The sequence below is a fragment of the Thalassophryne amazonica genome, chromosome 2 (assembly GCF_902500255.1).
Source record: "Thalassophryne amazonica chromosome 2, fThaAma1.1, whole genome shotgun sequence".
Taxonomy (NCBI): domain Eukaryota; kingdom Metazoa; phylum Chordata; class Actinopteri; order Batrachoidiformes; family Batrachoididae; genus Thalassophryne; species Thalassophryne amazonica.
In genome coordinates, this window is record NC_047104.1 from 71,465,603 (window position 1) to 71,489,855 (window position 24,253).

Sequence of the window (24,253 nt, forward strand, 5' to 3'; positions counted from 1 at the left end):
ACCAATAATAGCCATAAGCCTCAGGTCTTGTTCAATGTTTTGAACTCTCTTATAAATCCTAGTGATGTCTTCCCTCTTGTGCCAATGCCGGCTCTTTGTAGTAATTTTTTACAAAATTTTTTATGACAAAAGTATGTGCCTTTAGACCAGCTCACTCTGGTGTTAGGCCTATCACGGACCCTGATCTTTCTCTGTGCTCTGCTACCCTCGGCCAGTTCAAGCTTTTGTCCTTCTCCCAACTTTCTAGTTAACAATCTGCGTCCTACAAATTGTTCTTTAGACATCATTCCTCCTCGCCTCCCCAGAGAATTTTTTCATTCAGTGGGAGCTAGTATTGTGTTGCTGATCAACACCAGCCTTAGCTCAGGCTGTGTGCCTTTAGCCTTTAACCCTCTAGAGTCAGTCGACGCGGATACACCTTGAAGTCACATGACCGAATTAAGCCGTCCTCCCACCGAATTCCCCACATTTTCAGTTCCAGTATGAATGTTTGTTGAAAGTGCAGACTTCAACATATCGATCAGTTTAAAAATTTTGTTGACTTGAATAATGATTAATAATTTTTGGAAAGCTTTTAACTGATTTGTTATGGCAATGTGTGTGGAGCAGTTTTCTGTGCTGCGCTCCTCCAATACACACGTGAACGAGACTTCTCTCCCTCTGTTCTCTGCCTGCAGAAATTACAAGGGGAAAGAAAACATGACTGTCCCTTTATTATTTCGTGTTAAACGCATGTTATAAACCAAAATTGATCATAAACCCACATATTTGGTTGTGGAGGCGCCGCATTCAGTGCGCACATGTGTACATCTTTCCTCATTCTTCTTCTGCTGCCAGGGGGAACAGTATTCTCCTTTATCATTGGTGGAAAAACATGATGTAAACCAATCAAATCCACAGATTCCACATGGATTGATCAGTGACACCACATGGGGTTATTGTTGAGGAAAAAACAAGCCACCAGAGACAAACGCTGCCTCTAAGTGGGCAGCAACAGGAATGACAAAGTATTAGATCATTCTAAAGAGAATGCATGTTCAATACAAGTCAGAGAATTCTTGTTTTGGACAGGAATCTTTTCTGTGTGGCACAAATATAATTTTTGTGGCATGTTATTGCATGTAATAGTTGCACAAAAATATATGAAGCATTTCCTGCATTTTAATGTAAATATTTGTATATAACTTTGTTTTGCTACATGTTTACTTTTTTGAAATTTACAATTTATATTTGCATTCTAAGTTATAAAAATGGTTTGTTAAACATGTAATGGTTTGTTAAACAGTTAAAAAAAAAACTTATTTCCTGTTCGAATTTTATGTTTTTGTGTGACTTTAGGTTCACTGTATTAAAGGCCTGCGCGATGTGAGTGCATTGATTCATTCAGTGTGCATTGATTCAATTGATGGGTTGAATCATGATGTATCACTCACTGCCTGCTTGCATCAATTTTTTTCTGAGGCACATTGAATGCACTACAGGTGGAAGCCAGAGAGCACATTTCTATCACAACAAGCATGATGACATCAATAGCCTTTTTGCGTAACGATTCCCTTATCGATTCTTCTGTTTGGGACACCAGAGCGGCCGTTGTTTTTGATTGCATGCTGCACTAGGTCTGCTTGATGCAGCACTTCGATCCGCTGTTCGCTGGTTCTCTGCTTTGCTGGTTTTCAGAAGTGGCATGTCCGCAATTTCTTCATCAAAGCCATTTAAAGATGTCAATCGTGAGTCACCTTTGTGTGGATTAAAGTCACGAACTGGCAGTGGTGGGCACAGTTCTGCTAATCCGCTAATTAGCAGAGTTAACTCTTTGTTAGCGGATTATCTTTTTAGCTAACTTCAAAAACCATTAGCAGACCAGTTAGCTTCCGCTAAATTTAGTTTTGCTAACTTTTAGTCAACTAACATTATTTGCTGGCATAGTTATTAAAGGCGAATGGTCAAAAATGCTTGTAAACCCTAAACGCATACATGTTAGTTCCTGTCTGTTATGTGTTTTGCAGTAGTCAGGCAGCTATGAGGAGCTGAGCTCAACCCTACCCCAGCAGAAGGAACCTGGCTGCCATGCTGCTACAAAAAAGTCATTTACATTCAACATACAGTGCCCCAGACGTGTGGCAGAAGGCATCAAAAGCAAATGAGTTTTGATATTAACGTCAACTCTGTCATTTTTACAAAGTGAAAATATCACACATATCTTTTAGTTTTAAAGTAATGCGCTATTTCTGGAGGTTTGAGCATTAATACTCACAGATGCCAAATAGAATGATGGGAAAATGTGCCTCCTCATCACTGGTTGGTTGGTTTATTTATTTGTAAAAAAACAGCACACAAGTTACTGTAACATGTGTGTTGGTTTTTTGCAAATAAATCTGTATTTGTAAATATGTCATTTTTTATTTGTAAAAAAAAGGCATTTGCAAAACAGAAAATTCTGTTCAAGTGTGATTCAGCACAATGAATAGCAACCGTGTGATAGTTGGAAGCTATTCACACTGCCATCCAGTAGAAGGCAGTGGTCTGTGCATTTTGGGTCAAAATGGTGGTTATATTTACTTATGATTGGGCATAATTGACCGCTGTTATTTTAACTGTGCTTTAGAAATAAAGTTTGAGTCGAGTAGCTGATATAGCAACATGGGTAAGGGATTACTTTGGAAAATTTTTGTCAGTTGTTACAATAAGGAGTAACATCCATAAATGTTATTTAAAACTTTATTGGGCAAAAAAGAAGTCATACGTTATGGCCCCTTCACACATAACACGAAGTTGGGCAAAAGAAGCTGAAACTGGCCGTAAAAGTTTGAAAAAAAATGAATTGGCGAACTGCAAAAAATTCCAGCCACTGTCAGGAGGGACACACGGTCGGAGAGGTGTGAGTGATCTCATGGCGACTGTTTCATGAATGCTCGTGTACACAAACAGTGCAAGCATGTGAGAGGTGTGATACCACATCGTGCTCACACAGCAGCGGAAGCAATCACACGTTGGACGTATGTACATAAATCAATGAAAATGTGTAAGTACAAAATAATGAGAGAGTGCAGAACATTATAAGCGCAATGAATCATCATTGCAATCATGTTACTGGTAATGATTGTGTTCTCACTGTAAAAACACACACACAGACAAAGGGTTTTAAAAAAAGCTATGTTTACTGTTACTGTGTTGACACTATGGCACTGGTATTAATAAAGTCCTTCTTTTTAGTCTTATGATGTGTAATTGATGCCTGATGACTTGACAATCTGTGTTGGAAATGACTGAACAAATGGATTTAATTTTGCCCGGTAAAATATTTAATTCCTGTTATAAAGAGCAGACAATACAAGAATGATCCTCCGGCTGTTCCTTTTTGTACATGAACTATGGCCATGGACGTAAAGTGGAAGTAATTTACTGACATGAATGAACATACCAGCCGGCTCCGCATGTCCAGCTGTCCAGTGTGCACTGAGGCACTGGTGACCGTGCTGCAAAGGTGATAGGTGTTTTTATTTAACAATGTGTGGAGGGCCCACCAATGCACACATGATATTCTGCATGGCATGATATGTGTTCACCTGCTGTGGTCAGGTGCAGGTTTAACAGCATGCCCTTCGCCGTGTGTGCTGAGACATGGTCGGGAAGATCCAGTTTGTTTTTATTTTTCCCCATGTCGTCATCGTTTGCAGACATGCATGCAGTACCGTTGCCTTGCACATGGGTGATTTGAGCACATGTGACTTTGTTCCCCAGCTTTGCATTACGCTGACGCGGCGGCTGTGATGTGGAGTGCCGTAAGCTGCAGGAACGCAGCAATGGCCGTGGATGGTGGTCAGCTCCCTCCCTGCTTGATTTTGAATGACATCCAACCCATGATGTGATTACATGTCAACCATGGTCCCCTGACAATCACATAACTTTAGTGGGTTTGTGTGCATGTGATCATGTCAATCAATATGGACATCACCTGATTGACAAGCGACATGCCCACCTTTCCATTGCAAGCAACACACACTCCAGGCTGTGGGACAATTGAGCTGGCCACACTAATTTTTCTGGAGGCAGTCAGGCTGTCACATGACAGATGGAGTGTGGGCGTTGCGATCATGTATCATGTGACGTGCCTGTCCGGTCAGATGGTGCGCTGGTGCTGTGACACACAGCTGGGCTGGGTATTTATTTTTATCTCTGTTGTGGTGGTGTGGGATTGGGACATGCCATGGTGTTCCACAGCTGTCAGCTGCTCCATCATGGACATGACAACCATCCAGCTGTGCGTGCTACATTAACAGCGATCACACTGCACTGCACCCACCGTTCGAGCCTTCGCAACCTCAGCTGCACTTCGACTATAGGCTCTTGGTGTGGGGAGAATAACACACTCGCATGCCATTTGTGTTGGGGGACACACACCGCACACTCACTTGCATTTGTGTTGCTGGGGGGGGGGGGGGGGGGGGGGGGGTTGCAGGGGACACACATCGCACACTCGCTTGTATTTGTGTTGCTGGGGGGGGGGTTTGCAAGGGACACACATTGCACACTCGCGTGCCATTTGTGTTGCTGGGGGGGGGGGGGGGGGATTTAACAGCTCACTCACACGCCATTTGTATTTGCACAGCTCTCTAGTTTTGTGCTGGCTGTGCAAATGGCCCCGCCTTTTCTAAGTCCCCCGGGAGTGGTGTTGGATGTTCGTGGGTGGCTCTGATTTTTCATGAGTGCCATTCGAATCCTCCTACATGTGCCATTCAACCTCAATCCTGTTATGTGCAAAGGGGCCCTTGTCCAGAAGTGGCATCAACTTTTCTAGGCTCAAAGGCACCTGGATTGGACCATCACACAGGGGAAATTGTATTGTAGCTGGATGAATCAGTATTCCATCGACTACAAGTTCAAAAGTCAAGGTATATCATGGTGTGGGGTTGTGTCAGTGCCCTTGGTAAAGATAATTTCCACGTGATGACAGCATTAATGCAGAAAAATACATTGAGATTTTAGAAATTCATATGCTGCCTTCTTGATGACCTCTTTTTCAAGAACAACCATGCACTTTTCAAGAAGGCAATGCACATCCACATTCTGCACACATTATAAAGGTCTGTGGACTTAGAGGGTAAGGATACTGTACTGGCCTGCCGGTACAGTCCTGACCTGTCACCAATAGCGAATGCGTGGAGAAGTTTGAAGTGGAAAAATGCATCAAAGATGACCCTGTACTGCTGCACATCTTAAGAAGTGTTTGCAGGAGGAATTGTACAAAATAACACCTGAAATGCTTCATCACTTGGTATCATCAATGCCAAAATGTCTTAAGTTTTGTAAGAAGGAATGGCAACATTACAATGTGATAAATGCTTTAGCATCCCATTTTTTTTCTGGAATGTGTTGCAAGCCTGAATTGCAGGAATGGATATATATTAACAAATGAAATGAAGCTGACCACATAAACCATGACATATCTTGGGTTCGTTCTGTCTGTAATGAAATAAAAGTCACACATAAGAATCACTGTATTGTATTAATTAATTTAAAAAAATAATTTCTAATTTGCATTTTCCATACATCCCATACATTTCTAAATTTGGGTTGTATCTTTCCACCATGTGAAAACTTCCTATTATTTTCATGACTGATGAATCAGTCGATATATTCTTGATTTCTGAAACTGTTTTGTTTTGTCCACAGCCCAAACACATTCAATTTATTACCAGAAGTAACTGAAACTAATAAAGTAAAACTACAATAGTAAAAATATTCACATTTAAGAACCTGAAATAAAAGAATTTGAATATTAAAAATAAAAGCAATGCCACTCATAAGTTAAGTTGGTGTATGGTTTTATAGTAGAGGTGGTAATAAAGTTTAGAAATTATTTATATCGCAAACAACTGCCACTTTTAACATGGTGTACACGATCTATTTGTATATCAAAAGATTGCCCCTTCACAATTTGTATATGTTGTATTGACTCACATTTTCAAAATGATGCTTCTTCTAATCTCCCCAATACATCACCAAGAAATGGTTTCATTCAGATGAAGTTCTTAGTTATTGTGCAGAAATTAAAAGTTTACAGACAGATACCCAGACGGGCAGCAGGACAGACTGTGTGAAAACATAATGCCCCTGACCTTTGGTGAGTAGGGGCATGAAGAAAGTCTCAAAATTAATTGAATACCAAACTAGTTAGCAATTAATTTAATATTCAATTAAATAATCATTAAATTGTTGTAGCTCCATTTTGTTGTGAAAGTGTAGGAACACGGACCCACAACAGGGGGCGCAAATGAACGGACAATGGAGGAAGTCAAATAACAACACTTTACTGTTGTGAATAAGCACAACAAACACAACAGATTACAGCAATAGACAAAGAAGTCAATTCACAAAATGTGTCACGTGGGCAGGCTCGAAGATAAGAGACGTCTGTCCAAAGCAGAACCGGAACCACACGATTTCCTCCGCCACCGAACCCCGGGAATACTGGAGCCGCCAAGTCCCGAACTCCCAGGTGGCCACTGCCTCCGCGTGTCGGATCTGGTACTGCTGGCGAGGAACAAAAACAGTTAAATGTGGGTGCGTTTGCACCCAGCAACCCGTATGGCGGGAAAACCACCTCCACCTCTCGTCGGAAGAATGTCTGCTATTTAACGCACAAAAGTACAAAGTGTTAATGTCAAAAAAGACAACACAGTCGGCTGAGTACGGTACCTGCTAGGTAGAGCGATATCTCGGCAAAGAGGTGGAGATGTCGTCTTGCTGATATACCACTGCTGATCAGATGATTGGTGACAGCTGTCGTAGGTGATAAGTGACAGCTGTCCCCCCGGCTGCTCCTGTGAGGCGGCAACGCCCTCTGGTGCCTGGAGCCCGCACTCCAGACAGGGCGCCCTCTGGTGGTGGTGGGCCAGCAGTACCTCCTCTTCAGCGGCCCACACAACAGGACCCCCCCCTCAACGGGTGCCTCCTGGCGCCCGACCAGGCTTGTCCGGGTGGCGGCGGTAGAAATCGGCCAGGAGGGCCGGGTCCAGGATGAAGCTCCTCTTCACCCAGGAGCGTTCTTCGGGTCCGTACCCCTCCCAGTCCACCAAATACTGGAAGCCCCGGCCCATCCTACGGACATCCAAGAGCCAGCGCACAGTCCAAGCCGGCTCGCCATCGATGATCCGGGCAGGAGGCGGCGCCGGACCCGGAGCACAGAGGGGTGAGGTGTGATGGGGCTTTATCCGGGACACATGGAAAACAGGATGGATCCGCAGTGAGGCCGGAAGCTGAAGCCTCACTGCGGCTGGACTGATGACCTTAAGGATTCTGAAGGGACCGATGTAACGGTCCTGTAGTTTGGGGGAGTCCACTTTCAGGGGAATGTCCTTTGTGGACAACCACACCTCCTGCCCTGGCCGATACGCAGAGGTCCGCTGTCTCCTGGGCAGTCGGGAGCTTCGGGAGGGCCACGAAGTGGGCCGCCTTGGAGAATCGGTCCATTATCGTGAGGATGGTGGTGTTGCCCTGGGACGGCGGGAAGCCCATGACAAAATCCAGGCCGATGTGGGACCAGGGGCGATGAGGCACAGGCAGCAGCTGGAGCAGTCCCGATGCCCTGCGGTGGTCAGCCTTGCCCCTGGCGCAGGTGGTGCAGGCCTGGATATAATCCCGGACGTCGGCCTCCAGGGACGCCCACCAGAAGCGCTGCCGGACAACTGCCACGGTCCTACGCACCCCTGGATGACAGGAGAACTTGGAGCCGTGACAGAAGTCCAGGACTGCAGCCCTGGCCTCTGGTGGGACGTAAAGTTTGTTCTTCGGCCCAGTTCCGGGATCCGGGCTCCGTGCCGAAGAACAGTGACCAGCGGGCTTGCCTGGGGTTCAGCCGCTTGGCGGTCCTGATATACTCCAGGTTCCAGTGGTCAGTGAAAACCGTGAATGGCACGGACGTTCCCTCCAACAGATGTCTCCACTCTTCAAGAGCCTCTTTCACCGCAAGGAGTTCTCGATTGCCGACGTCATAGTTCCGTTCGGCCGGGGTCAACCTGCGGGAAAAATAGGCACACGGGTGAAGGACCTTATCGGCCTTTCCGCTCTGGGATAGCACGGCTCCTATCCCTGAGTCCGAGGCGTCCACTTCAACCACAAAGTGGCGACTAGGATCGGGCTGCACCAGAACAGGTGCAGATGAGAAGCGCCGTTTCAACTCCTTGAACGTGGCATCGCACCGATCCGACCAGGTGAAGGGGACTTTTGGAGAGGTCAGGGCTGTCAGGGGGCTAACTACCTGACTGTAGCCCTTAATGAACCTCCTGTAGAAATTTGCAAAGCCGAGGAACTGTTGCAGCTTCCTACGGCTGGTGGGTTGGGGCCAGTCTCTCACCGCCGCAACCTTGGCCGGATCAGGAGCGACGGAGTTGGGGGAGATGATAAACCCCAGGAAGGACAAAGAGGTGCGGTGAAACTCACACTTCTCGCCCTTCACAAACAGCCGGTTCTCCAATAACCGCTGCAGGACCTGACATACATGCCGGACATGAGTCTCAGGATCTGGAGAAAAGATGAGTATATCGTCTAGATATACGAAGACGAATCGGTGCAGGAAATCCCGCAAGACATCATTAACTAATGCTTGGAAAGTCGCGGGGGCGTTTGTGAGGCCGAACGGCATGATCAGGTACTCAAAGTGACCTAAGGGGGTGTTAAATGCCGTCTTCCACTCGTCTCCCTTTCGGATCCGAACCAGGTGATACGCATTTCTAAGATCTAGCTTAGTGAATATCTGGGCTCCATGCAGGGGCGTGAACACTGAATCCAACAAGGGCAACGGGTATTGATTACGAACCGTGATTTCGTTCAGCCCCCTATAATCAATGCATGGACGAAGTCCGCCGTCTTTTTTACCCACAAAAAAGAAACCTGCACCCATCGGGGAGGTGGAATTCCGGATCAACCCAGCGGCTAAAGAGTCCCGGATGTAGGTCTCCATTGATTCGCGCTCAGGTCGTGAGAGGTTGTACAGCCTGCTGGACGGGAACTCAACGCCTGGAACCAAATCAATGGCACAATCGTACGGACGGTGGGGGGGAAGGGTGAGCGCCAGATCCTTACTGAACACATCCACAAGGTCATGGTACTCCACCGGCACCGTCCCAAGATTGGGCGGGACTCTGACCTCCTCCTTAGCCTGGGAACCGGGAGGAACCGAGGAACCTAAACATACCTGATGGCAGGTCTCGCTCCACTGAACCACTACCCCGGACGGCCAATCGATCCGGGGATTGTGTTTTAACATCCAAGGGAACCCGAGAATCACACGGGAGGTGGCAGGAGTCACAAAAAACTCGATCTCCTCCCGGTGGTTCCCTGACACCACCAGAGTTACTGGTGGTGTCTTATGTGTGATTAGAGGGAGTAGGGAGCCATCTAGTGCCCGCACCTGCACAGGCGAGGTAAGCGCCACCAGAGGGAGCCCTGCCTCCCTGGCCCATCTGCTGTCTAACAGATTCCCTTCAGAGCCCGTGTCCACCAGTGCTGGGGCCTTCAGGGTTAAATCCTCATAAAGGATTGTAACTGGGAGTCGTGTGGCAATATGGGTATGTCCCACGTGAATGTTTTGGCCCACCCCTAGCCCAGTTTCTAGGGACGGGCGTTGGTGTTTAACCACTCGGGGCAGTTCCTCACTTGATGCTCTATTGAGCCACAAACAAAGCACGCTCCACGGACCAGCCTCCTCTGTCTATCTGGTGGCCTAAATGTGGCCCTGCTCGTGTCCATAGCTTCATCAGCAGGGGGAGCTGTAACCACACGGAGCGTAGAGGCCGTGGAGCGTGGGGAGGGCGGAACTCGGTCGGAACCGGAAGGGAGAGGGACGGCGCGTGCCCGGCCACACCCTTCGTCTCGTTCCCGACGGCGTTCTTCTAACCGATTGTCTAATCGTATAACAAGATCAATAAGCCCGTCTAAATCCCGCGGTTCGTCCTTGGCCACCAGGTGCTCCTTCAGGACGAACGACAGTCCGTTTACGAAGGCGGCACGGAGGGCAGTGCTATTCCAGCCGGACCTCGCAGCCGCGATGCGGAAGTCGACTGCATAAGCAGCTGCGCTCCGGCGCCCCTGTCTCATTGACAGCAGCACGGCTGAAGCGGTCTCTCCTCTATTTGGGTGATCGAACACTGTTCTGAACTCCCTCACAAACCCATCATATGTCAGAAGGAGCCGTGAATTTTGCTCCCAGAGCGCTGTAGCCCAAGCGCGTGCCTCACCGCGAAGCAGATTAATCACATAAGCTATCTTACTAGCATCAGTCGCGTACATGACGGGACGTTGTGCGAAGATGAGCGAACACTGCATAAGAAAGTCCGCGCACGTCTCCACACAACCCCCGTACGGCTCTGGAGGGCTTATGTATGCTTCAGGGGAAGGTGGGAGGGGTCGTTGAACGACCTGTGGAACGTCACTGTTGCGCACAGGATCGACAGGAGGGGGAGCCGCAGCAGCGCCCTGAGGGCGCGCTTCCACCTGCGCGGCGAGAGCCTCCACCCTGCGGTTAAGGAGGACGTTCTGCTCGGTCATTAGATCCAACCAAGCCGTAAAAGCGGTGAGGATTCGCTGCAACTCACCGATCATTCCTCCTGCAGACGCCTGTGCGCCCTGCTCTTCCATTGGCCGTTCAACAGCCGGTTGACGCCCCTCGGGGTCCATGACGTTGGCCGAGATATCCTGTTGTGAAAGTGTAGGAACACGGACCCACAACAGGGGGCGCAAATGAACGGACAATGGAGGAAGTCAAATAACAACACTTTACTGTTGTGAATAAGCACAACAAACACAACAGATTACAACAATACACAAAGAAGTCAATTCACAAAATGTGTCACGTGGGCAGGCTCGAAGATAAGAGACGTCTGTCCAAAGCAGAACCGGAACCACACGATTTCCTCCGCCACCGAACCCCGGGAATACTGGAGCCGCCAAGTCCCGAACTCCCAGGTGGCCACTGCCTCCGCGTGTCGGATCTGGTACTGCTGGCGAGGAACAAAAACAGTTAAATGTGGGTGCGTTTGCACCCAGCAACCCGTATGGCGGGAAAACCACCTCCACCTCTCGTCGGAAGAATGTCTGCTATTTAACACACAAAAGTACAAAGTGTTAATGTCAAAAAAGACAACACAGTCGGCTGAGTACGGTACCTCCTAGGTAGAGCGATATCTCGGCAAAGAGGTGGAGATGTCGTCTTGCTGATATACCACTGCTGATCAGATGATTGGTGACAGCTGTCATAGGTGATAAGTGACAGCTGTCCCCCCGGCTGCTCCTGTGAGGCGGCAGCGCCCTCTGGTGCCTGGAGCCCGCACTCCAGACAGGGTGCCCTCTGGTGGTGGTGGGCCAGCAGTACCTCCTCTTCAGCGGCCCACACAACACATTTTGCAGGAAAAGCGTGTCATTGAGCTGTGTGTAATGAAAGGGAGCATCCAGTATGAAGAGGGCAAAACAAAAAAGATTTGGCATCTTCATACGATTCTTGAAAGGGGCTTTTTTTCCAGAGATCAATCAATTTCAATCAATTTTATTTATATAGCGCCAAATCACAACAAACAGTTGCCCCAAGGCGCTTTATATTGTAAGGCAAGGCCATACAATAATTACGTAAAAACCCCAACGGTCAAAACGACCCCCTGTGAGCAAGCACTTGGCGACAGTGGGAAGGAAAAACTCCCTTTTAACAGGAAGAAACCTCCAGCAGAACCAGGCTCAGGGAGGGGCAGTCTTCTGCTGGGACTGGTTGGGGCTGAGGGAGAGAACCAGGAAAAAGACATGCTGTGGAGGGGAGCAGAGATCAGTCACTAATGATTAAATGCAGAGTGGTGCATACAGAGCAAAAAGAGAAAGAAACACTCAGTGCATCATGGGAACCCCCCAGCAGTCTAAGTCTATAGCAGCATAACTAAGGGATGGTTCAGGGTCACCTGATCCAGCCCTAACTATAAGCTTTAGCAAAAAGGAAAGTTTTAAGCCTAATCTTAAAAGTAGAGAGGGTGTCTGTCTCCCTGATCCGAATTGGGAGCTGGTTCCACAGGAGAGGAGCCTGAAAGCTGAAGGCTCTGCCTCCCATTCTACTCTTACAAACCCTAGGAACTACAAGTAAGCCTGCAGTATGAGAGCGAAGCGTTCTATTGGGGTGATATGGTACTATGAGGTCCCTAAGATAAGATGGGACCTGATTATTCAAAACCTTATAAGTAAGAAGAAGAATTTTAAATTCTATTCTAGAATTAACAGGAAGCCAATGAAGAGAGGCCAATATGGGTGAGATATGCTCTCTCCTTCTAGTCCCCGTTAGTACTCTAGCTGCAGCATTTTGAATTAACTGAAGGCTTTTCAGGGAACTTTTAGGACAACCTGATAATAATGAATTACAATAGTCCAGCCTAGAGGAAATAAATGCATGAATTAGTTTTTCAGCATCACTCTGAGACAAGACCTTTCTAATTTTAGAGATATTGCATAAATGCAAAAAAGCAGTCCTACATATTTGTTTAATATGCGCTTTGAATGACATATCCTGATCAAAAATGACTCCAAGATTTCTCACAGTATTACTAGAGGTCAGGGTAATGCCATCCAGAGTAAGGATCTGGTGAGACACCATGTTTCTAAGATTTGTGGGGCCAAGTACAATAACTTCAGTTTTATCTGAGTTTAAAAGCAGGAAATTAGAGGTCATCCATGTCTTTATGTCTGTAAGACAATCCTGCAGTTTAGCTAATTGGTGTGTGTCCTCTGGCTTCATGGATAGATAAAGCTGGGTATCATCTGCGTAACAATGAAAATTTAAGCAATGCCATCTAATAATACTGCCTAAGGGAAGCATGTATAAAGTGAATAAAATTGGTCCTAGCACAGAATCTTGTGGAACTCCATAATTAACCTTAGTCTGTGAAGAAGATTCCCCATTTACATGAACAAATTGTAATCTATTAGATAAATATGATTCAAACCACCGCAGCGCAGTGCCTTTAATACCTATGGCATGCTCTAATCTCTGTAATAAAATTTTATGGTCAACAGTATCAAAAGCAGCACTGAGGTCTAACAGAACAAGCACAGAGATGAGTCCACTGTCTGAGGCCATAAGAAGATCATTTGTAACCTTCACTAATGCTGTTTCTGTACTATGATGAATTCTAAAACCTGACTGAAACTCTTCAAATAGACCATTCCTCTGCAGATGATCAGTTAGCTGTTTTACAACTACCCTTTCAAGAATTTTTGAGAGAAAAGGAAGGTTGGAGATTGGCCTATAATTAGCTAAGATATCTGGGTCAAGTGATGGCTTTTTAAGTAATGGTTTAATTACTGCCACCTTAAAAGCCTGTGGTACATAGCCAACTAATAAAGATAGATTGATCATATTTAAGATCGAAGCATTAAATAATGGTAGGGCTTCCTTGAGCAGCCTGGTAGGAATGGGGTCTAATAGACATGTTGATGGTTTGGATGAAGTAACTAATGAAAATAACTCAGACAAAACAATCTGAGAGAAAGAGTCTAACCAAATACCGGCATCACTGAAAGCAGCCAAAGATAACGATACGTCTTTGGGATGGTTATGAGTAATTTTTTTTTCTCTAATAGTTAAAATTTTATTAGCAAAGAAAGTCATGAAGTCATTACTAGTTAAAGTTAAAGGAATACTCGGCTCAATAGAGCTCTGACTCTTTGTCAGCCTGGCTACAGTGCTGAAAAGAAACCTGGGGTTGTTCTTATTTTCTTCAATTAGTGATGAGTAGTAAAATGTCCTAGCTTTACGGAGGGCTTTTTTATAGAGCAACAGACTCTTTTTCCAGGATAAGTGAAGGTCTTCTAAATTAGTGAGACGCCATTTCCTCTCCAACTTACGGGTTATCTGCTTTAAGCTGTGAGTTTGTGAGTTATACCACGGAGTCAGGCACTTCTGATTTAAAGCTCTCTTTTTCAGAGGAGCTACAGCATCCAAAGTTGTCTTCAATGAGGATGTAAAACTATTGACGAGATACTCTATCTCACTTACAGAGTTTAGGTAGCTACTCTGCACTGTGTTGGTATATGGCATTAGAGAACATAAAGAAGGAATCATATCCTTAAACCTAGTTACAGCGCTTTCTGAAAGACTTCTAGTGTAATGAAACTTATTTCCCATTGCTGGGTAGTCCATCAGAGTAAATGTAAATGTTATTAAGAAATGATCAGACAGAAGGGAGTTTTCAGGGAATACTGTTAAGTCTTCAATTTCCATACCATAAGTCAGAACAAGATCTAAGATAAGATTAAAGTGGTGGGTGGACTCATTTACATTTTGAGCAAAGCCAATTGAGTCTAATAATAGATTAAATGCAGTGTTGAGGCTGTCATTCTCAGCATCTGTGTGGATGTTAAAATCGACCACTATAATTATCTTATCTGAACTAAGCACTAAGTCAGACAAAAGGTCTGAAAATTCACAGAGAAACTCACAGTTTCGACAACGACCAGGTGGACGATAGATAATAACAAATAAAACTGGTTTTTGGGACTTCCAATTTGGATGGACAAGACTAAGAGTCAAGCTTTCAAATGAATTAAAGCTCTGTCTGGGTTTTTGATTAATTAATAAGCTGGAATGGAAGATTGCTGCTAATCCTCCGCCTCGGCCCGTGCTACGAGCATTCTGGCAGTTAGTGTGACTCGGGGGAGTTGACTCATTTAAACTAACATATTCATCCTGCTGTAACCAGGTTTCTGTAAGGCAGAATAAATCAATATGTTGATCAATTATTATATCATTTACTAACAGGGACTTAGAAGAGAGAGACCTAATGTTTAATAGACCACATTTAACTGTTTTAGTCTGTGGTGCAGTTGAAGGTGCTATATTATTTTTTCTTTTTGAATTTTTATGCTTAAATAGATTTTTGCTGGTTATTGGTGGTCTGGGAGCAGGCACCGTCTCTACAGGGATGGGGTAATGAGGGGATGGCAGGGGGAGAGAAGCTGCAGAGAGGTGTGTAAGACTACAACTCTGCTTCCTGGTCCCAACCCTGGATAGTCACGGTTTGGAGGATTTAAGAAAATTGGCCAGATTTCTAGAAATGAGAGCTGCTCCATCCAAAGTGGGATGGATGCCGTCTCTCCTAACAAGACCAGGTTTTCCCCAGAAGCTTTGCCAATTATCTATGAAGCCCAACTCATTTTTTGGACACCACTCAGACAGCCAGCAATTCAGGGAGAACATGCGGCTAAACATGTCACTCCTGGTCCGATTGGGGAGGGGCCCAGAGAAAACTACAGAGTCTGACATTGTTTTTGCAAAGTTACACACTGATTCAATGTTAATTTTAGTGACCTCCGATTGGCATAACCGGGTGTCATTACTGCCGACGTGAATTACAATCTTACCAAATTTACGCTTAGCCTTAGCCAGCAGTTTCAAATTTCCTTCAATGTCGCCTGCTCTGGCCCCCGGAAGACAATTGACTATGGTTGCTGGTGTCGCTAACTTCACATTTCTCAAAACAGAGTCGCCAATAACCAGAGTTTGATCCTCGGCGGGTGTGTCGCCGAGTGGGGAAAAATGGTTAGAAATGTGAACGGGTTGGCGGTGTACAGGGGGCTTCTGTTTAGAATTACGCTTCCTCCTCACAGTCACCCAGTCGGCCTGCTTTCCCGGCTGCTCGGGATCTGCCAGAGGGAAACTAGGAGAGGACAGGAGATGATGAAGATAAAAGATACTGATTCATCAATACTGTTTGTCATGGCAAGAGTATGTGTGCTCGTAATGAATTCTGGTCTTACATCCCAACTGTAAGCAATGTGGTGATTGATAAAATGTTGCAAAAGTGCTGTGACCTTGAAAGAACTCAGAACCAAATGTGAGTGAATGTGAGCTACAGAGAGTTGTAGATGGTAGATTGTGTGTTTTACCCCAAACTCACCACAAACATCTTCTCCACTCTGGCAATGCCTTTACCGAAAATGGTCCCAAGCTGATCCCCAACACCGGCCAAAAGAAAACCAAAGAGAGGTATTCCAAGCAGTGCATAAATGATGCAGAAGATTCTTCCACCTTCTGTGTGAGGAGAGCTGTTCCCAAAACCTAGGCCGAAGACAGACAAATGGGTAGAAGTAAGACTCCATCAGTCATGATCACCGTTATTAATTTAAACAATGAAATTCCAATGAAATGTAAGAAAAATGCTGGATGGGGAAAGACCAAAAATGAGCTAAGATAGAGGTGCGGTATTTATGATCCAAATAAATGCTTACAGTGATTTAAAAAAAAAAAAAACAGTGAGAAACAAAGTCGAGTGAAAGAATGTGATGAAAGAATGAAAGACATCCAATGTGAGACACTGAGGAGCACGTGAAGTACATGTGCATGTGTGCAAAGTAAATCTATCACTGTGGGTGTGGAACTGTGAGCTAGTTTGATTATATCCAGGAAACAGATGTAGGATCAATGATGAAAGAAATTTACCACAGCAGTAAGTCAGATTACATAACTGAGCAAGAGGGTGTGTGTGTGTGTGTGTGTGTATATATATATATATATATATATATATATATATATATATATACACACACACACACACACACAAACTAGTACCTCTTATATTATAATGGGGGTGGGGGCTTGAACATCCAGACAAACAACAAAAATGTTATGATTAGCAGGGTCAAGATGAACCCAAAATGCAGGCAGCAATGAGGCAAGAGTTAAGTGCAAAAACTCAGGTGATTGAGTAATCCCAACAATGGCAAACAATCCCAACCAGAGACAAAATGAGGTGTGGGGAAAAGGGTCCAAAATTACACACAAACAGTCCAAACAGAGTCACTAGGAACGAATCAAAAACATTAGGAATAACATGGAAACAAATTAGGAAAAAAGGCAATCTCTGAATACACACAAACAGCAGAAACCAACGTGAAACAACTGGCAACTGAACAGGGGACAGGTGAAGTCTTAAATACCAAAAACAAACTAATAAACAGGTGTGTTTATTAACAACAGACATGTGGTAAACTAAAGGAACACAAGGTGACTAAAAGCTAAACCATAGAGATATATATGAGTACAAGAAAGTGCAGTCACACTGAGAGGTGTGCCGGCAAGCTGGTGTGGTCGCCATTGTGACACCGGGCAACTTAGTGGCCAGCGTGCACCGGCGCTCATAGAAACAGCTTGAAAATGCAGAGAGCTGCACGTAGGGAGACATTTCCTTCCATAAGTAAGTAGTTTTGGTTATTTTTGTTACTGTTTCTGACTTTTGGTCAATAAACTGGTGTATCTTGCAGTGTCATACCTGTCCAATATCATGTGTATATAGTATATTTTAATCCATTTACATTTTTTCCACAAATCTGATTGGTTAATCGTGTGAGATTTCAGACTTTATAATATCAGGATAATGGTGGCAAAATAGTCGACTGTTTCACATTTGGATGTATTACTCTGTGCCCTGACCGGTGTTCTGACGAGATGTCATTCCTGTCAAATGTCATTCCAGTTCTCCATGCGCAGTTATGCAGAGGACAAGGATAACATTCGAACGCATATATAGTTGGGACACGGAACTGTCGATTTATGCAACGAGACGCACAATTCGACAGAACACCAGCTGCGCGCTGCTAGCTGTTAGTGCTGTTAGCTGTTACCGCATTTGGCTGAGAGCGAAAGAAAGTCGTGTGCTGATGCCGCCCCCAAAATGAGTGAATTTAAGCTACCATACAATGGTATTGATGTAGATTCTGATACAGAATTACCATTTCACATTTGATGGATTTTCACATTTGATGGATCACTCCGTGCCCTGACTGCTGTTGGAGCGAAGCTGCATCTGCTCGATGGTAAGCCTCGCTGACTGAATTACCTACAGAAAAATAAACCGTGCAAACGATGGAATTGAAGTAGAATGGGAATAACCCCCTTGTCTCTGGTGATTTACGGACGTTCATGCTGGTTATATGGTTGCAAATAGAGCTTTTAAAAACGGCTATAACCAGCACGAACATCCGCAAATCATCAGACACAACAGGGTTATTCCCTAATTGCCTGCCAGTGCCTGGAATAAAACTGACTCATGATCATCCACAAAATAATTGATTATTGGTTTTTTACTGTAACCTTTGAAGGGCCTGTACCCAATCTGCAGATTTAGAAACCACCTGGAATGTCATTTTACTCAAAGCTGAATTGATTTCGTACAATACAAAAATGGATTTACCATGTGGAATTAATTTATGCGGCCTGTGTGCCCAGTCTAGATTGTGTGATATTGTGCCTTATGTCTGCAGAATTTCAAAGCTGCAACATATTGGATCTGTGTGAACTTTCAACACTAAAATAAAAAAATGACACAATGCTACAATACCCTCGGCTATATGAGCATTGTCTTCTTTATAATTTGCAGTTGTTTAATTAATTAGATCCTATTGTCTTACGTACATGTTCAGTAAAGCCCCTCTATCAATCATAACAGCATCTGCAGGAGTGTGTGCGTCTGCGTGTACATGATGTTAATTCCTTCCCTTGTACAGTGGTGTCTTAACCGTGGCACAGAGGCTGAGGAACACAAACTTTATTTCTCTTTTTAACAGAGCAGAGCTTTCTAACATTCCGTGCTGCACCATGTGTCCAGACGAGATGATCAACTGGTCCAGAGGATCACCACAGCGCAGTTCTCTCTACCCCAGACTTTAACACCTCCCCCTGTTGAGTTTATCTACCTCTCTTTACTGCGCAACTGTGCATGCACATTTCCCTGTTGCGATGATCTCCCCATCATCTAACGACAATATTTGGCTTTAAAAACAGCATGTGTACATGCAAGTCTTTACTTTTTTAAACTGAAAAGACAGATTACTGTATTTTTATGTAAAGACAAAAATGATGTGTTTTCTACTTTTTGTCGGTGGGTGAGCTTATCTCGACGGGACATGGTCACCTGTCGAGATGAACTCCACCACCAAAGAAAACCCATGTACTGTAATAAGTGTCTTTTCAATTTTAAAAAGTAAAGACTTGCATGTACACATTGTCTTTAAAGCAGAATATTGTCGTTAGAGCTCAGCTAGATGGGGGAGCTCAACTTGGCACATGTAACTGTCTATTTGCGCTACGGGGATATCAATTCGACAGGGAAGCTCATCTCCACAGAACACCACCTCACACACTTCTTCCTCTACTCCTATCAGTCCGTGGCTCATAACCTGACTCAGTGCACTACCGCCACCAACTGTTTTGTGGGGAGCATTGCAAGCAGCTGCAGACAAAACTGAAATAACAAATAAAACCACACAGACCTCCCCCAGTGCCCCACACGATAGATGGGGCATTAGGGGATCCCATAATCCCGTCTTCTTAAACAGAGGAACAGGTGACAAAAAAAAGCTGACAAAAAGCTGGTGACACTCTGCTTTTGACAAAAGCAGAAGTTAGCTTTGAGTTAGTGGATGCTAGCATGCGCACTAACATTTGCCAAATGTCTTGTAAATCATTTCAGAGGTGTTAGTTCTAAAAACAGAGTTTTCACTTTTAGAAGTATTTATTTCTTGCTAGCTTTTACATAATATGTGAGAAACGTATATAAACACATAAAGCGGTTTTGGAGAGACCAGCCACTGACGTCACGGTGCAGCTCTACTCTGAATGGCTGTCACCCCGCCACTCAAAAAAAAAAGAAAAAGAAAAAAGGAACATATTGAAACGGAATGTGACTTTTTAAACTCTGAAAATACCTTGTGCTGAGAACAGACAGAGGAACGGCTGGAAGCAAAGCCTTTGCAATACCCGATGGCCATATTTGATGGCCTTCGGTAATAAAATAATTATTTCGTAGATGATGACACATTTGCTCTCAGAATTTGGCTGATGAAAACATTCTCTCATCGCTCCCACAATCAGAAACCATTTACAGCTACAGGTGTAAATCCGTGTTGTGTGGTGGAGAATGCACTTGGAATCGTCTCAAAGGTAATTATTTATAATATATATATTGTAATGGATTGATGAGCTCTGCTGCACTGAATACAGTGCAGCTGAACTTCTCACCGCAGTTGATTCTTTGCAATTGGAACAGATTGAATGTGTGTAAACTTTCACTACTATTTCAGAATGTGTGGGTGTCAGGGTAAGTTTAATACTTTCCTTACATAATTTAATGTAAATTAATTTTATTGGCTCAATATCCAGGTCAGAATGGTATTTTAACACATATTTTGTAAGCTTTTATCCATGTGTGTTTACTAGTGTATCCGCATTGAAAATGCACATGAAACATTTTACATCTGGGCACTTTGTCAGTATTTTGCCGTGTGACAATGGCAAATCGCTCTCCATGAAGGCACATTTGCGTGACATAGGCAACATTGCAACTGCACTCTCTAGTACTCATATACATCTCTGAGCTAAACAGATATTTGAAGGTGAGTAGAAAATAAAACATAACAAAACACAACAGAGAAACTCACAAAACTAACATACAACTCCAAGTACAAAATGCAAAAACAATGGAACTCAAGTGTATCAAGTGCAACAGTGGAAAAACTGCCATTAAGACTAAAAATAAACAAGGAGGCAATTAAAACACAAACAACAACTAAACAATAATCAAAAACTAAATCAAAGAACACACACAGAAAATAAACATGGAACTTCAAAGTGACCAAAGTGCAACATGAAAAACCTAAGAACACATAATGAAGCCTAATGAGCAAAAAAAAAAACAATAACAAAAAACAAAAAAAACAAAAAAGAAAGATCAACCCGAGACAGGGGAAACATAATGACAACACAGACAGAGGACTAATCACAAAGACACAGTAGAGACAGAACCAGGACATAGACAGAGGACAAACCACAGGAGGGACCCACACGGATGACTGACAAGGGAAGACACACACTGAACAGAAAAGTCACAAATTCCTACCAATGGTTGTAATGACAGTGCCAGCAAAGAAAAAGGCGGAGCTCAAGTCCCACAGGCTGCTGTGGTTGGTCAATGTTCCTGCAGGGTTCACTCCTGAACGGATAGCAGAGACGACTTGCTGGGGGTGGGTGGATTTAAATAAAATGGCAATAAAGTAAGTATAGTGCAATATACAGAAAACATTGTGCAATTTAGACACATCTCAGAAACATGCCATTTAAATGACTGCATAGGGAAATTTAGAGTAACTTAATTATTTTTCAAATTCTGAGTGGTTCTGTTGTAGTGTTGTAGTCAAGTTCTCTCCATCTGAGGTAGTCCCAGGTCAGAGTTCAGAGTTCTCATGATTTGAGTTAAAGTTAAAACATAAGACAAGAACAGACAAGGAACTAGAGCACCACACTCGTAGAGCGCAAACCTCCGCCAACACTAGTTTCTAATTCCTAATACCTTGGGAAAAAAAAAAAAATTCAACTTCAAAGTCCTGTTTGAAGTGGCTTTTCATAAGCTGAATTAGATGTGATCAAATGTCAGGAGTATGCATTTAGTTAATGCACTTGAATCAAAGTTTTTTGTGGTGTTGTCAGGTTTTGGTTTCTGAATTCTTTTTCAGATAATTTTCACAGAACATTGGTTATTTCTGCTATGCACAATTTGTCATTGCTTTGTGGCACTTGGCTTCTGAGTGATAACTGGAAGGCAGACAAGCATAAAACTGGAACCTCCTTCCAATTTTGGTGGTGTAGGTAAATCCATAACAGAAAAATGAGAGTGTTTGAGGCACTTTTGTTTGAGATATAATGCAAAATGTACACCAAATGGGCTTTTCAATGTTAAATTCAAATGTTCACAAAATCCACAAACCTGATCAGATCCGGCTCAAACCTTGTCAGGTGATAGTGAGTGCCAGTCTGTACCTCACATACAAATAGAGTGATTGGGACATGATTAAGATATAATGTAAAATATACATTCAATGGGGTTTTCAATGTTAAATTCAAATGGCCACAAAATCTGTAATCTCAATCAGATCCAGATCAAACTCAGTCGATAAAGGATATCATCCTACATAATGCTCTCAAATATGAAAGAAATTTGATCTTTTTTGATTGTTTTTGAAAATTTGTTTAGTGTTAAAGATAGGTATTTTCCAAGATTTTTTCCTGACTTTGACCTATGAAGTCACAACTTTTGAAAGTTGAATCAGTTCTTGCCTATCAGGATATGAATCTTCAGTTAAAATGTCATAACAATATATGAAAAATTGTGGGTTCCAGGCTTGTTCACAGACAGACAAACAGCGGCGAAAACAATCTCCTCCAATGAAAATTGATTCTCCAGCCTGAATTATTGTTTATTGGAAAGAGCAACTTCTCAGAACTCCTATAAAAATACAGAGAGGTGCACAAAAAGTAGCTGCCTTCAGCAAGTGACAGTGACAGCTACTAGAGAGTGCTCTGAGGGCACATACCTCCACCAGCACTTCACACATATCTCTGTAACTATGAGACATAAATGGTAGCAGTCAGATTACACAGAAACTACAAAACCCATTTTCTTTCTACTTGGTGAAGGGGTGGGATATGTGCCAAGAAAGAAGCCATTAATTTCTGGAGTAGATGTGATCCAGGAATCCCCCACCTCCCCCAGGTTTTTTTTTAACATTACAAGACAGTTTTTTGTGTATTTCTCCAGAAATACAAGGAAAAATAGTTTCATAGGTTTTGCATAATCCTCTTAACAGGCAGTGCTGAAACATTGTCTCTTGGGCAGAGGTATCAAGAAAGAATGCTGAATAGTAACTAAAATCAGATCACACACACAAAATTGGTCAAATGTGCAAGATTCTCCTTGTCCACTTTTAGTTGTCTTTTTCTTCACCGTCAAAAACCCCATTCATACTATGTTATTGCTATGGTGACTGTTAAAAACAAAGCGGATGACTATTGTAGTAATAATAATAATAATAATAATAATAAACTTTATTATGTGGCTACGATGCTACGGGCACTCTGACTGGCTGATTTTTGGTGTGATATTTTCCCATATCAGACTGGTTACCATGACAATCGGTCCAGAACACATATCACATTTGTTACAAACCAGAAAGCTAAAAACACGATTAGAAAAACAAAGTCGGACATGAACGTACTCCATAAATATCTAAACAACATAGGAAAAAACAACAGATTGAAAGTTTACCAGCTAACGACCGGACCATCTGTTAGCAAGTTCTTCATGGAGGTGAAGCGAACAGGTCTGACTACAGCCCCTTTCACACTGGGGCCACCGTAGAGCCGCGTATTGCGGTGGACCGACTACACCAACCTATGCAGCAGTTTAAGTAGCTCTACGCCGCATTGTTTTTCTCTCCTACGCAGCAGTATGCTGAGGGGTACGCAAGGCAGACTCAAAAAATTAAACATGTTAAATTTTTACGAAAATGTTAAAAAAAATTTTAAAAATTAAACATTTAATTTTTTCAGCGTAGAGCACAGGACGCAGAAAGTATAGTTTTTAACCAGGTCTACGCGACACTCTGCTACTGTATGTAACTCTAAACAGCACTGTGCTACTGTACACCAAGTCTCCGTTCCCTGTGCATCCCGGGATGCACAGGGTGTACAGTCTGGGACATGCCAGCAGGATTAGATGTGCCTGACAACGGCGAATTTCCCTCCAATGCAATCAGACTGTCCCAAATGCTGTTTTGACACTGTGAGAATATTTAGAACACAGTCAGATTGCAGTTAGAGTCCACCTCGACTGCCTTACGATATTTTTCCACCGAGACTGTGCCTCGACTGTTTTGAACATCAGCAAAACATTCGGGCTGGTCACAGGAATTTGCCAGACTTTTTCAGTGCATGTTGATTACTGTCGGAAATTTTCAGTCGCACCTCGGCTTTGCCCAAATGGTGGATGAATTTTCATTCTGACGGCATTTGGGCTCATTCAGCCTCTAGTGTAACAGGGGAATAACAAAAAGACAGGAGGCAGAGCTGGTTGTTGCAGAGCTGAAGATGTTGCGATTCTCTTTGGGAGTGACGAGAATGGACAGGATTAGGAATGAATATGGAATTATGTTTGGAGACAAAGTCAGAGACACGAGACGGAGCTGATTTGGGCATGTTCAGAAGAGGAACTCAAGTTATATAGGGAGAAGAATGCTGAGGATGGTGCCACCAGGCAGGAGGAGAAGAGGGAAACCAAAGAAGAGGTTTATGTGCTGAGGGAGGACATGCAGGTAGTTAGTGTGACAGAGGAAGATACAGAGGACAGGGTGAGATGGAAACAGTTGATCTGCTGTGGCGACCCCTAACGGGAGCAGC

At 43.8% G+C, this 24,253-nt stretch overlaps 1 protein-coding gene across 2 annotated transcripts in view; it reads right to left on the minus strand.

Moving 5' to 3' along the window:
* The window catches only part of LOC117525767 (potassium channel subfamily K member 2-like), a 123,937-nt gene that overhangs the window by 17,311 nt on the left and 82,373 nt on the right, over nucleotides 1–24,253 (minus strand). For both annotated transcript variants that reach the window (XM_034187709.1, XM_034187717.1), the window contains 2 exons: nucleotides 20,922–21,039; nucleotides 15,927–16,087 (listed from right to left, as the gene is read on the minus strand). In XM_034187709.1, coding sequence (XP_034043600.1) covers nucleotides 15,927–16,087; nucleotides 20,922–21,039 — 279 coding nt within the window. The remainder of the gene's footprint in view (nucleotides 1–15,926; nucleotides 16,088–20,921; nucleotides 21,040–24,253) is intronic.